The sequence below is a fragment of the Anabrus simplex genome, chromosome 14 (genome assembly GCF_040414725.1).
Source record: "Anabrus simplex isolate iqAnaSimp1 chromosome 14, ASM4041472v1, whole genome shotgun sequence".
NCBI lineage: Eukaryota > Metazoa > Arthropoda > Insecta > Orthoptera > Tettigoniidae > Anabrus > Anabrus simplex.
In genome coordinates, this window is record NC_090278.1 from 49,667,463 (window position 1) to 49,683,514 (window position 16,052).

Here is a 16,052-nt window from a genome sequence, read left to right on the forward strand (position 1 = left end):
ACGAAAATGTACCTATATATGTATATTTACTTATAATACGATTCAATGTAATTGAATACGTAATTATGATCTTGAAGAATTTTTAGAACAGTTGATGTGAAAAAACAATAGTGAATAGAAAAAAATGGTAAAAAGTGCAATACCGGAAACAAATGAAAACGTGTATGCACAGTGCGCTATTTTTTTTTAATATTCAAGAAATAGTGCACTGTGCTTACACGTTTTCATTTGTTTCCGGTATTGCACTTTTTACCATTTTTTTCTATTCACTATTGTTTTTTCACGTCAACTGTTCTAAAAATTCTTCAAGATCATAATTACGTATTCAATTACATTGAATTGTATTATAAGTATATATACATATATAGGTACATTTTCGTGAACTAAGCAAATACTTGATCATTAATCTATCCTTCAATCTCCGTCAGCGTATGAAACTACAGCACGACGTTGTAAACACCGCGCCGATCTTCTGAAACTTGCAAGTTACTTCGGGTGAGCTGCTCGCCTTCGGCTTCTTCATGACTTTAGATCTTCATATTTGGATTGTGTTGTGACTTTGTGCCTGACGGTGTATGCAGTGTGGCTCATTTAACTGTTCTTTGCTTTTCGTGAACATTGTGAGACAGTGCCAAACACTGCGTGTGCCATGCTGATGCTCGGAAGATTACGCATTACTTCTTTTAAGTGACTTACATTCCACTTCGTCTAAATTTAACAGTGCCTACCCTTGTCATTTTTATATCATCTCTTCAACTGATATTGTGTGGACTTGACCGTTAACTTCTTTCTTACTTATGCATTGTTTTTCGAGTTATAATCGGCTGATGACGACCCAGACTGGGGTTGAAACTGGTACCATTTCCATTTTTAATTAAATAAGAATGTAATCTCTACATCTCTTATTTACTTGTATTGAATAGGTTGAACTACCATATTTATTATTTCAATTTAACTGTGATACTTTTCAATACGGAACAATGAAATTTTTATCTTTAAATATATGGACTGATGACTCAAACAACTCCGACTTATTTTCTAAATATTAATCATATAAAATGACTATCTGTGATTTCCCTGCTCTCTAGCCAATATTCAGTTTGCTCATAAAGGGGACTCAGTTTGAAAATAAGAGTTTAAAATTTGAAAATTGGTTCCTATTCAGAACCATCTGGTCTTCAAATTATGTGTGCTTTGTATGACCACATTTGAAGTGTGTTCAACTGATATCATGTGTAACCATATTAAAATTTTTTTTCCAGTTATGGCACTGTCTGCTAAGTTAATACAATAGACTCCCTCTAGTTTGGCTTCAGTTAGCTCGGCCGCCAGTGTCCAGCCGATACCTGTCCTTGAGTCACTCCTCTGTTCCTTATCTCGTGCCCTGCTCAGACAGATATACGTCACCACCTGTCTCTCTAGTTTCTAGCTCGCGCCCTGCTCAGACAGATATACGTCACCACCTATCTCTCTAGTTTCTAGGTACATCAATTGATTGATAGTTACGTTTTGTTTTACGACAGTCTGTGATAGGTATATGAAGTGTTAGTGTGCCCTTACATATTAAATTCTGAGTTTTAGTAATATGATTTTCAGCATTTAATTTTCCACCACGAGTGTTTGTCTCTCATCGGGAGTGAAACTTCAATAGTGTATGGAGACATCATAAAGACATCAACTCATTTTGGGTGACTACATTTGGTAGGGACACATTAATACTAGTTGCCTTACAATTGGTTCTTTATTTATGTACTGTACTTCGCTTAAGCTAAATATTGGTATTTATAGCATACTGTCAGTTGGTGCGGCCTAGGGTCTGGTCCCGAGGTGGCTTAACTAGAGGGAGTCTACTGTAGTATGGAACCGAGGTGTCACTCACCAAATTGAGGATTTCTCCTGTTTCTGCCGACCATTCAGGTTCACATTTAATGAAGTGAGGCTCTTCCATAATTTCCAAGCAAATCTTGAGCTAGAAGCAAACAAAATGGAATGAAACATCCATACGGAAAGTAAATACAAGCCTTTATCAAACAATCATTGAATTAAAAAAAAAAAATGTTGGTCTACACACACTCAACATAATTTAGGCATATAAGTAATGAATTTCATTTTAGGCTTGTATTGATGGATATGACTTATTTTCAAAATGGAAGTTTTATTGACCACCTAATCAATACCATATTTTTTTACTAGGACTAGATTCGGCCAATGTAAATGGCGATCTTCAAGTATTCATAGCAAGACAGTTTAAGGAAGGACATAATGTTATTAAAATAGAATGTCTTAATACAAATATCAAATAGAACTGAAACTTAAAGAGCTATGACCACAAATGTGGTCACAAAAATACATATGTACACAATTAAAATATTCAGTATGATCCATATACAAGCATTTTTGATCTTGATGAACACTTGTTAATAAAAAAATGATGTTAATCTATGATTGTCCGTTAATGCTCATAAGAAGAGTACGTTTTGAACTTGCATATATGAAGGTGAGGGTGATATAATTACACTTGTCGTGGACTAAAAATCTGCTGTGATCAAAATTATCACAGTATTGAGCTTGAATATTGAGTTTCCACTATACAGTCTACTGAAAACACAAAAAATATATGCTGTATGCTGTGCATGTGATTGAAGTATTTGGATCAATCTTCTCTTTAAAAAGTGTAATGTTGCATATTGGACTGAGGGGTATCGTGATGTTTAAAGAATTAAGTCAAGTCCGTCTGTGAGGACGATGTGGGGGATATCCCTCGAGGTTTCAATAGTACACTTTGTGCAGCTTCTAACAGCTCAAACTCAACACTGTGATGACTTTAACACAGCAGTTGTGGTGTTCATAAGGAGTGTATTATAACATCCTTAGCTTCTTATATACATGTTGACAAGTGAATGAAGTATCAATGGACAATGATAGATTAATATCACTTAAAAAAATAACAAGTGTTCATCAAGATAAAAAGTCCTTGTATATGGACCATACTGAATATTTTAATTGTGTAAGTACATATGTGTTTTTGCAACCACATTTTACTCATCTCGGGAAAAAAAAAACCAGGTAAGTTATTTTCTTGTTTTTTTTAATTTTTGCAGTAACCTACTACAGTAAAAATAAGGTAAATTGAGTTATTAATATTCTGAATATTGTTAATAAGAGTGGCTTCAACCAGATAAGTCACTTTGTCTTCTGTGTAGTACATTTTCTGTGGACATGAATATTCTTGTCTCTTAAATGAATTATGGAAGTGAATTTACACAGCTGCCTTTGTTACAGAGAACTATTAAATCTTACTGGCTAACAATACACAAATGTGACTCACACCACTTTCCATTTCACTGTTTCACATTAGAAAATAATGCCTGGTGAATATAGGACAAGTCACTTTCATTCACTATCCAAGGTAGATACTTCATTCATTTATTGAATATAATATAATACAGAATGGTTTGACAAGATTTAGTGAATCCATGATTTCATATGGTTTAAAAGCAAAAAAAATGCTTCACATAAGAACTTTATAATTTTTTTACTTATCTTGTTATTCCATGGGGTGAATGATTTGTGGTCACAGAATTTTAAAATTCAGTTCTATTTGATGTTTGTCTTGCTATGAATAGCTGAAGATGTCTGTTTACATCAGCCGAAACTAGTCCTAATATAAAAACACTGTACTGACTAGGTGGTCAATAAAACTTTCATTAAGAAAACAATTAAAGTATCATAATTGCTGCTTTTCTCACACCCAAGTTTAGCCTATTAGCAATAAAGTTACTAGATTTACATTCCACTAATTATTTTTATGGTTTTCAGAAATACTGAGATTGCAGAAGTCTGTGCTTTAAGAGTTGTTTAACACCTTAACTGGGCATTAATTTTCCACGTGTTGCATATATTTTTACTTCAGATAATTTTACACCACTAAGCAAATGTTCAAATTTTATCAATGGTTTGGTATTACACCCAAAGCTATTTCTGGTAAAATCAAATCTATTGCACGGCCATCCAAACATAACCCAGTCAGCCTGAGCGTTCTCAGTTTTTTCACGTTCCTGTCTGCCGTAGTGAAATTCATCACTCAATTTGGAAGAATAATTGTCACTTTCATCGCAGAGCAGGAGCATTTGCTCAATACCATTGTTTGCTAAATTACTTTGTTTGTTTACTCTTGAGGGTTTTAGCATGAAAGCCATATTGCTTCGACTGCTGACGCCACCGAAAACGTGTGCACGGCCACATGAATTCTACACGGTGATGATGATGATGATGCTGTTTGTTGTTTAAAGAGGTCTAACATCTAAGGTCATCAGCCCCTAGTGGTACGAAATGAGACGAAAAGAAATGACAAATTAAAAGCCAAAAACCATCCACTGACCACAATTCAAAACATGAGGACGAAGAATGAATGGATGGATGGATATGAACTGAAAATGATCAGTGGAACCAACCCACAGTGCCTCACATGCACAGAAGCTGGCGTAGAACAATAGTATTACTGACCAAGTGACTGCTTCTATAACACAATACTGAATCGTTGATACTGGTAGTCGAAAGGGGTCCAAAATTGAAGGCAGCGGTCCCTCACAATGGTACTTATTGCTAGAAAAGTAGAACCACGGTATTTGTCATGTTGCAGTACTACTCAAGAGTAGCGTAGACTCGCGGTATTCCACACATTATGGTACTATTCACAGCTAATGTAATTCGCACATGTATTACAGACCTAATGCTGTTACACACATTGCGGCACCATTTACAGACAATGCAAACATATGGTGTTCATCACATAAGGGTACTAACCACAGGGACTCGTACTATCCCGTGGTGTTCCTCATACAGTGGGTACTAATCATAGGCAAGCCAAAACCATGGGTTCCCCCATCCCATGGTATCGCTCATATAGTACTACTAATCACAGGTAATGTAAAAGCTGTCGCGCTCTCGTCTGCTACTAATCACAAACCTATTTGGTACCCAACATAGTGGTACTACACACAAGTAAAAGTGACCATTAGTGTTCCCTGCATCATGGTGGTACCAATCACAAGTAGTTTCATGGTTATAATTTGATCATCCCTTGCTCTCCCCTTTCAGTTGCCTCTTACGACAGGCAGTGGATACCGTGGGTGAATTCTTCGTCTGTGTCCCCCACCCACAGAGGGATACAATATTCCATGGAAATAAAATGTAGTGCTTTGTTGCAAAATAAGGCCAACAGATGTCAGAAGATGTAGAAGGCGGTGACGTGGCAAGTTTGATATGTATTAAGGAGTGAGGGTAATTGTTTCCACCTATTCAATCTACAACAGATTGAATAGATGGAAACAATTACCCTCACTCCTCAATGTAAATCTGGATTCAATACGGACTAAAAATGAAGTCTCGTCGCCAAAAGACCTATCTGTGTCGGTGCGACGTAAAGCCCCTAGCAAAAAAAAAAATGAAGTTTTTGACATTAAAAAGTTTGATATGGTCAGAGACTTACGATTTCATGGATGTTTTATGTTTATGTTTGATTTGATATTATTAATGTGTGTTTTTGAAGTCTTTTGTGAGTGGATGTGATTTGGTTGAGTTCTTGAGCGTTCTGTGGCAATTCTGATATATCTGCGGTCCAGCATGTATGTTTACGTTATAACCAATTGTCGCCATGATGCTTAGGATATGTATCAAGGCTATAAGAGTCAAAATTATCTCCCATGGTACGATAATTTTTAGCTGCTCCTTCTTGTTTGTAAATAATCAATTCTGTAATTAGTGACCATTTGGATATATATATCTAAACATGCACACACACACACACACACACACACACACACACACACACACTGACCCCTTCTTCAAATTTTTATATATGTTATTTGTGTTGCAACTTCTAATCTATCTGCAGAATAATATATTCCTCCAATGACTATTCATCCTTGACCTTTTTTAGGTCATTATCAAGAGTGAATCAAATGCTCCAATTACTAATAAAGACATAATTATGGACGGAGATTCAAATATTAACCTCACAACTGCGGGTTTAGAAAATATACACAGAACGACCCAGTTATCAAGATGAAATGCAAGCACTGTGGACGTCAGTTTCAAGGTGTCAGGGGTTTCGGCATTCACATCAGGAAAGCGCATCCGTATGTCCACAGACAAATTATTGTCAATCGACAAACGAAGGACAAAATTCCCCTCAGTAACACACGTTCCTCAGAAGATGTATCAAATAATGCTCCCTGTATGTCAAATGACACGGACTTGGATGCATTCAAGACTGATATGAAAAACTGGAAAAAGCTATTCCAGGATAATATTAATAATTCCACTTTTTTGAATTGGATAAATGATTTCTCTGACTATTTTGCAAAAGTAATTGATGTCTTCCCTGGACCTAAACACCCTGCCAGAAAAGTTTATGCCTTGACAAAAAATAAAAATAACTTACACATCCAGACAAATTAGGCACAATAATTGTCAAATCCTGAAAGACAATCTAAAAGAGATAGGGTAAAAAGACAAGAAAAGTATGCCTATCAGCTAACACAATTTCAATACAACAATCAGAGAAGTAAAGCAGTCTCCAGAGTACTAGGAAACAATGGAAAACAATGCAAAATTCCTATATGCGATGTTGAAAACCATTTCTCTTCTGTTTATTCAACTAGCAACATTTGCATACAAAATGATTATCCAAGATCATTGTCTGCATCAGAACGAATCACTTTGGATGACACCTATCAACTCAACATCTCTAAGGAAAAGGTCATTTTTGCAGTGAAAGGTAAGCCCAGGCCCAGATCATGTGTTGATGAGGGTTGTGAAAGATTATTCTGTGTGTGATATTATTGCTATAATAGCAATGTAAATGTTAATAGTCCCTCCCTCCATGTTTTCAAAAGGCAAGAACTGTCTTGATTTACAAGTCAGACGATGAGAAAGTTGTGTCAAATTGGAGGCCCATTTCCATCGGTTCATTTTTAGGTAGGTTATCGAGAGAGTTCTAGATCATCAGTTGAGAGAATTCATGACATTCAATGATAATCAGAGGGGATTCACTGCCTCACCGGGCATGATAACTAATACTTCACTGCTACAGTCGATTCGGGCAAAAGCAAAGAACGAGAAAACTGATGCAACCATAGTCTTCCTTGAAATCCAAAAGGCATTTGATAACACTGGTCATGACCATCTGAGAAGTAGAAATTCTGCTACTCCATTTAAAGTTGTCGAGCTAATCCTCTCCCTTCAAGAGGGCAATTCAACCTAAATTGAAGCTAACTACTAAAGGACTAAGAGCACAAAACTGAGGAGAGGTGTTTTGCAAGTTTCACCATTGTCACCTACGCTTCATAATATCGCAACAGACCATATTCTGAATGAACTCTCAGAGGAATTAATAGCTAGGGCATATGGGTTTCCACTCGTAGAAGATCTGAAGCCTCTCACAGTACTGAGATTTGCCAATGACACTGTTATTGTTGGTAAGGACAAAGCTTCTGCACTAGATCTGAATGAAACAGCAAAGAGAGGATTCAGAGAAATAGGCTTGAACATCAATATATCTAAATCAGTGTCTATCAACATATCTATAGGTCAGCTTGCTGATGGCCTAATGTCTGTCTTCAGTGGAGATATAAAAGTGATATTGCAAGATGAGTCCCTCACATATTTTCGAGTGAACTTTCAGAAGGTAATTACCTTTCACACACACAGAACAATGCAGGACGAACGTTTCAAATTGGAGTCAACGTCATCTTCTCCTCTCATTCAGGCACATCAAGAGTTCACCGTCATAAATTCTTCCATTTGCCCATCATTGATTTATCCATTTCAGACAGCTGCGCTGAACTGTACTTCTCTGAAATTTCTGAAAGACAGTGACAAAATGATAAAATGCATGCTGAAAGAAAATCCTCCAACTTCATGCCAACACACCTGACAGTATGATATGCACACCCCAGAAGTTCAAACGACTAGGACTTCTCCGATCACAGTAGGAAGCTGTCCTGCAACAGATTGGAGCCCTTGTTACCCTACAAATAAATGGCAGCCCTTACATTTTAGGAAGTGGACATCTCTCTGAGAAGAGTAACAAATGCCTACAAAACCTGCACATTTCACCTTGCATCAGCTTATTAAATTCCAAAAATAAGGTTTTGGATTCCAAGAATTCGTCGTCATAAGACCTATCTGTGTCGGTGCGACGTAAAGCAACTAGCAAAAAAAAAAATTAAAAAAAAGATTCCAAGAATATAAGACAATTACTGAGAGATCAGGAATTCCAAAAATAGTGTCAGCTTCCTCAAAAGGGTAAAGGTGTTATCTTATTTAAAGAAAACCCTTCAGGGAACAGTTGGATATTACACAATGATGGCCTGTCTTGCAGTGACTGGTGTGATGCTCTACAGATGACTGCTTATGTTGCAGGCTTTCAAGTCGTGCCAGGCAGGTTCCAGGATAATAACCGCTTTTGGCATTGTCACAACGAGATAAAAACCCTTTCTCATGTCCTGGGATACTGTCCCTATGGCGAAACCCTGTGTCTTACTAGACATCATGCCATACAAAGCTACATCGCTCAGTCTTTGCGAGATGCTGGCTACACAGTGCACGAAGAGGTCCATGGATTGTCTGAGAATGGTGGTATCCATAGGATCGATATGATAGCCCTCAAAAATAACAATGGATATATTACTGATTCTATGGTTTGATTTGAATCGCATGCTAATCAGCCCAGTTAAGTACACGAGGAAACGAAAACCATCTATGAACCAACTATCCCCTTCTACTGACGTGAATACGAACTGGATAATATCGAGGTTATAGGCCTCATGATCGGTGCAAAAGGAATGATTCTAGGTTCTTAGAAGAATTCTGCACAAGATTCAATCTATCAGAGTTTTTAACAAAAAATGTGGTCCTCAAAGCCTTGAAAGGTTCATTATCCATACAGAGGAATCATTTGTATAGTCATAAGTGTATATATTATACTTTGTCCTCATGGACAACCTCCTTATGTGGGGGAGTGTTTATTCTCTCTGAATAAATGTATATAAATATCAACTTCTGATGCTTATAAGCGGTTGATGCAATCTGTAATAAATACACAAACTTGGATGACGCTTATAAGCGGTTCATACAACTTGCGAATAATTACCTTGACGCATATAAGCGATTGATGCTGGGAAGGGGTTAACATAATATAAATCTACTGAAACAAGGTTGTTATATTTGAGTAGCTTCAAATACCACTGGACTGAGCCAAGACTGAACCTGCCAACTTACGACCAGATTAACATTAAACCTAAGACAATTACCTAAATCTACTAGTTAGTACATACTTAATTTCAGAGAATTTCCAATAGATGACCTCTTATTTAATTATCCCGCATAATACATATTACTTCTAAGGCCCTTCGATATCTCATAAATAACGTCTTTAAAATTGACCCTGTAGGATGCAATCCAAACCACTTTCATTAATGGAAAGTTATACAGTATATTGTATTCTAAAATTATGTTTTTTTCTGGATAAACTTAGTTTACAGAAAAGAAATCTCTATTTCCTTCTTTCACTAAAAAAAAAAAAAGTACAGATTGAGCTTCAGGAGGCAATGCGAAAAATCCTCCCTACTAATCTTGAAACAGAAAATCACCTCTCGTTGGGATAAACGCAAACCTTCTCTAGCGTTCTCCCAAGAAATTCTTGGCTGCCAGATGGAAGGAATGAGTAGCCAGGTGGGGAATACTACGTAAAGAAAGGAATGTGATAAATTTCAATTTATTCTTATCAGGGCATTAACAGTAATATCAGACAGGCAAACATTAAGTGAAAAATTTAACTATATTATTGTTTTTATCATGAACAAGACATAACAGAGTATTTTGAACTTCTAGTGTTCTACTGTTCGTTCCTAATCATGTAACACCCGGACTTGCCACTTGGTTACTGTGGAGTGGCCTACAGGTTTGTGATGTCATGCGGAATTGAGTGCTCACATGCGATTCCACGCCAATCCAGACACTGCTTGTGCACAATACTACGTGAGAGTCAAGCTAAACATCTAAACTCTGATGTATTTGATGCACTTATGCTGACAATTATGAAGATTTATAATTTAAATAGTAATTTTTACAGTATTTACGTATTAATATGGAGCACCCAATGACTCAAATATGAATTAATATTGGTATATAACTGGCACATATCTAGGTTATGTTAGTTGGGCAGGCTGTAACAATGGCAGGGCAGTATACCATTAAGAAGATCCAGGGGAGAACACTGCTTCTCAGTCCTCTGTGTGTGTGCACCGGGCGAGTTGGCCGTGCGCGTAGAGGCGCGCGGCTGTGAGCTTGCATCTGGGAGATAGTAGGTTCGAATCCCACTATCGGCAGCCCTGAAAATGGTTTTCCATGGTTTCCCGTTTTCACACCAGGCAAATGCTGGGGCTGTACCTTAATTAAGGCCATGGCCGCTTCCTTCCAACTCCTAGGCCTTTCCTATCCCATCGTCGCCATAAGACCTATCTGTGTCAGTGCGACGTAAAGCCCATAGCAAAAAAAAAAAAAAAAAGTCCTCTGTGTCATAAATTCTGTCCTTGTCAATGTGTTGACCACATTGGATACATCTGCGTAACTGGGCAAGGAAGGCGAACCATTCAATGAATGCTGCTGCCTGTATATTCCTCTTTTGTCTTTGAAACAGATGCGGGCCAATGCTTTTATGTTACTTGTTCACATAATTCTGCCTGGATGAAGATTTTCAGTTACAGTGAACAAAATATTTGAGTCCACAGGGGTTTATTATAGCCAGAGTCAACAGATTTACTGAACCTTAATTTTCAGAATTTGAGACATCTGTAAGTCATATACTACTTGCCATAACAAATTACTGGAGCGGTCTCACATTTTATGATTTTTCAGCTGTTACTTGTATACACTGGTACAAAAGCACTGTTCTTACAGCATTCACCCCCAACCCTCTATGGGTAGGGGCAGTAGAATAACACCCACGTTATCCCCTGCCTGTCGTAAGAGGCAACTAAAAGGAGCCACAAGAGCTCGTAACTTGGGAGCATGGGTTGATGAAACGCGTGCCCTTAGCTGAGTCCTCACACTGTTTCCACTTACTTGTGCTCTCCTCACTTTCATCAGTCCTGACCGGTGTCCCTTGGTCAAATCTTGTTCTTTTCTGATTGTGATGTTTTAAGTTTACGTATTTTAAGGAGTCTTTCATTTTCACTCCCTACATGGCTCTTGTCTTTTGAGGTGTAGGACCCCTTTCGTTTTTTCCCTCTGATTGGTATTAGTACGGTAATCACCACCACAACCACCCAGCATTTAGTGACTGCTGGCCAATGGTCTCATTTGGAGTTATATGTGGGTGTTTCCGCATGTGCAACAGTACTGTCCGACCATTACCATAGGTACAGTAGTCGAGGGTGTGTTGACAAGAGGTACTATCGGTACCTCTGAAGAACAGCGATAGCTTTAGTTTAAAACAGGAAAGCTTCTGACACCACAATAATATTGTTTTATTCTCAGTGGTTTTCAATTTATATGTCAAGTCTCTTGTGGTTAGGATTTAGAGACTGAACAGAAATATAATTTTTCCAATTTATAATCCTGACATTATGGTAACTTGTTATACAGAAGTATAAGCCCTTTAAAAAAAAAAACACAATTTTTTCTCAGGAAATCTGGGGTTAAACAATGGGCCAAAATCATAGACTATGACAAAGAGAAAAAATCCGAACAGGGTATACTACATTTTTGTTAATGGTGGCCAATGACTGATTGTGAAAATTATTTAAAAACACGACATCCATAACTAAAGTCCAGGTGCAAATTCTTCAGTTGCTGAAAAATCAACAGAAAAAATCGACATACAGGCTATCATCGCAAAAACAGCAGCCAGAATGCTACAAACTGGCAAAATTCCCGAATGTCTGTGGAAAGCACGAACAATTTTGCTATATAAGAAAGGCGATCCGAAGGCCGTGTCGAACTGGCGACCATCACCATCTGTTCAGTCTTTAGGTGAGTAATAGAAAGAGTACTTGACGTCGCCTACGTGAGTACATCCACTATAATGAACACCAGCCAGGATTCTGTTCAACTCCAGCCACTGTTATAAATACTTCCATTCTCGGCGTATTGTTAAAATCTGATAAACCGAGGAAAGAAGACGCCATGGTAATTTTTTTGGACATTCGAAAAGCATTTGGCAATATCGGTCGCATACACCTTCTAAAAACTCTACAGTCCGAAGGAATACCTTCAAAACTCAGCGACATAATGTCCAAACTTTAGACCGGGAATGTCACTCAAATCGAAATGCAGAAGGGTAGAACAAGATCTATCCTCATATAGAGAGGTGTGATGCAGGGATCTCCATTATCACCAGCCCTCTATAACGTAGCCGTAGATCATATCTTAGATGAGCTAAGCGAAGATAGTCTCTCGCGGCATTACGGGGCATCTCTGTCACCCGAACTATGATCTATAACCGTAATGGGCTTTGCCGACGACACCGTTATCACCGGGAAGAACAAAGAAGCCGCCTTAGATCTTACTAGACTAGCCCGCAGGAGGTTCGAAGAAATTGGTCTCGATATCAATCCACAGAAGTGTACAGGGATATGTGTAATTCGAGGTGAGTTGAAGCAAGGGTCGCTATCCGTGGAGGAAGACTGTAGCATTTACTTAACCGGAGACGGCAAACAAATTCATTACCTTGGAACTACCTTCAGGGATACTCTAGTATTCGATGAGCCTGCTGTAATGAAAGACTTTCACAATAAGCTCCAACTTCTAACATCGTCGCCACTGCTTAAGGAAGACCAAAAGCTTGTAGTACTAAATTCCTTAATCTGTCCCATCCTGATACACCCTTTCCTGACACGTGATTTCAAGAAAATCGCACAGAAATTTTTATCTGATAGCGATAAAAGTATTAAAAGTGCAACAAAGGAGATACTGCAGTTGCGACGGATACCCCAGATAGCATGCTGTACATCAAAGAAATTCAAAGGATTCACTCTTTTTAAAACCCCATGGGAAGTTTACCTACAATGCATTAATGCTTGCAATACCTTGTTGAAGACTAAACATCCACCTGGTGTCACTTCAAGGGATTGTCACGTGGAGAGTTGGGAATGTATAGAACCTCTAAAACTAACAAACGCTAATATCCAAAAAATAACCACCAAGAACGGCCTGTACGATACTAAGAAGATCCGTCAAGAGCTACGAGAAGTGAATTCACCTCCAGGTGTTCACTACCGCAAAAAGGACTTGGAGTACAACTTTACAAAGAGTATACACCAGCAAACTCTTGGGTGCGAGATGATACTGGACTGACTTGTAACAAGTGGAGAGAGAGGCTATAAAGATAACTGCTAATGTTTCTGCGGTGTGCTCAGTGCCAGGCAGATCCCTGGACAACAACCTCTGTCGGCACTGCCACGGAAAGAAACTCTTGGTCATGTCCTGGGATTCTGCACATGCGGGGAGCTCTTAAGAAACACGCGGCACCACCAGATCAGATCCTTCATTGCCGAAGAACTGAGAAAAGAAGGGATTCAATGTATATGAGGAGGTACATGGACTGGCCAGAAATGGTAGTTCACAGAGAATTGACATCATAGCCTTTAAGACAACAGCTCTCAAGGATTCATATTAGATCCGACTGTCACGTTCGGGCACCATAGCGGTCAGCCAAAGGAGGTTAATCTAGAAAAGATTAACAAATACAAACCCACTATCCCTTACTACAAATCTAAATACCACCTTCAGGAAATCAAAATAATAGGGATAATGGTCGGAGCTCGTGTTACCGTACCTCGTCACTTCGTCACCACATGGAAGCGTTTCCAACTCCCAATGAAGCTCATCCCCGAAATCGCGACCGTCATCCTCCGAGGCTGCATCAAGATCCTGAGACACCACCTCTACAGCTCTGAAATGCCGCACTAATATACCGTTCCTTTATAATGTAGAATTTTCTTTAATTAATAGATATGTACAGAAAATTTCATATGTTTTACCTTGTTTGTAGCGGCAGCTTGTAAATACAGGAGGTCTTTCCAAAATAAATGGAAATTATACTTCACCAACAAATTTAATACCACATCAACATTCGACACTCTTTCTACAACACAAATTACAGATCGTCCATTCGAAAGTAATATGCCACAGCAGGTGTATTAGTATTTAACACAATCGGAATGCACAGAAACCAGAAACTGCTAATGCGTTTACATCCACGATTCAGATCGATCGATTTGAGTACACTTCCCGTATTGAAAACGCCATGTAAACGGGGACTTAGTTCGGAATGTGTCTCACGGTCTTCTTCTTGCATGTTATTGGGCTTTGACTCTGTACCGTTGCCTACGGTATAATACAAGGCCTGGAAATAGAGCCCGTAAAACGCTGTCGAAATGGTCACACTGCAGTTCAATGCTGAGCCGCTAGGATCGCTTTCCTGCACCCTGTTTACCAGGTTCGCGCCTTTAAACGTGTTTATTGAGTTGGTTGTGAATGTGTGTACTCTTGTGATAAGCACCCGCAGTTTCAATCATGGTTTATTGCTGTGTTCCTTATTGTCATTCACGACAAATTAAAAGTAATGGCATTTCATTTCACAAGTTTCCAGTGAATAGTGCTTTAAAAGAACGGTGGCTTGTTGCTATATCTCGTGGAGGAGACAAACCGGGATCTCTCTGGGTTCCTACAGAAAAATCGAGGGTGTGCAGTAAACACTTCAGAGAAGAAGACTTTAGTATAAGTACATCTAGAAAGATACTCCTGCCTAATAAAGTCCCTTCAGTTTTTACAGAGTTTCCCAAACACAAACAAGTCACCATAAAATGTAGGAAAGTTCCCAAGAAAAGACAACTTGAAAAACTGGAAAATGAAAATGAGTATATAAGAAATAAGGGAAAATGTGCGGAACAATCGGATTCTCCCGTGCCTGATAATACTGGAGAATCTGACCTGATAAATGTAGGCACCGCAACAGTAGGTACACAGTTTTCTCCCGCCCTGAAACCAACAGTACCAAAATTCATCACCAGCAAATTGAGGAAGGAGATCAGAAGAAACAGAAAGTACATGACCATTATTAAGAAGTTGCGGGCAAAAATCCGTGACTTGGAAGCAGAACTTAGTAAGGTAAAGAAGGATCCCGGAAATATTGCAAGTTGAGTTTCTTAAATTCAGAAGGAATCTGAAGGGGATTATATGAAATCAAACTTTTTGTTTGTGCAACTTCAGAGCTTTGGGAATAAAGAAATATAAATACCAGGAGACTACTGTTAAAATTTGTGTGCTGTTATCTTCAAGGTCACCAATGGGTTATCGGCTTCTCAGAACTCGATATTTTGCATCTTCCTCACCCAAGAACATCAAAATCGTATGTTAGATACTCAAAAGGGGAAACGGGTATAACTTCGCTAACTAAAGCCCGATTGCTGGCAGGAACACTGTCCTTGGTGAATGATAACAAAAAGGTTGGTTCCTTTGTGTTGGAGTCATCAGTCCATAGACTGGTTTGATGCAGCTCTCCATGTCACCCTATCCTGTGCTAACCTTTTCATTTCTACGTAACTATTGCATCCTACATCTGCTCTAATCTGTTTGTCATATTCATACCTTGGTCTACCCCTACCGTTCTTACCACCTACACTTCCTTCAAAAACCAACTGAACAAGTCTGGGTGTCTTAAGATGTGTCCTATCATTCTATCTCTTCTTCTTGTCAAATTTAGCCAAATCGATCTCCTCTCACCAATTTGATTCAGTATCTCTTCATTCGTTGGTTCCTTTATAATAGATGAAATGTCCATAAAGCTGAGACTAATGTATGACAGGAAATTAGATATGTTTATTGGACTGAATTACATTGAAATGGGTGCTCTTGGAATCGAAGATAGGTTGGCCAATAAACTACTCCGAATTTTGTTCAAGAGACTCTCTGCATATTACAGAATACCAGTGTCTTTCTATTTCGCTTCATCCATTACAGGCTCACAACCTGCAAAATTAACC

The 16,052-nt window shown here is 38.4% G+C and overlaps 1 protein-coding gene across 1 annotated transcript in view; it reads right to left on the reverse strand.

Annotated features, from left to right (window-relative positions):
- LOC137502982 (uncharacterized) overlaps positions 1-14,373 on the reverse strand; it is a 62,406-nt gene extending 48,033 nt beyond the window's left edge. Inside the window, exons 1-2 of the mRNA XM_068230275.1 lie at positions 14,049-14,373; positions 1,880-1,969 (exon numbers count right to left, since the gene is read on the reverse strand). Of these exons, the coding sequence (XP_068086376.1) occupies positions 1,880-1,948 (69 nt within the window). The 5' untranslated portion in view covers positions 1,949-1,969; positions 14,049-14,373. The remainder of the gene's footprint in view (positions 1-1,879; positions 1,970-14,048) is intronic.
- Between the last annotated feature and the right edge of the window lie 1,679 nt (positions 14,374-16,052).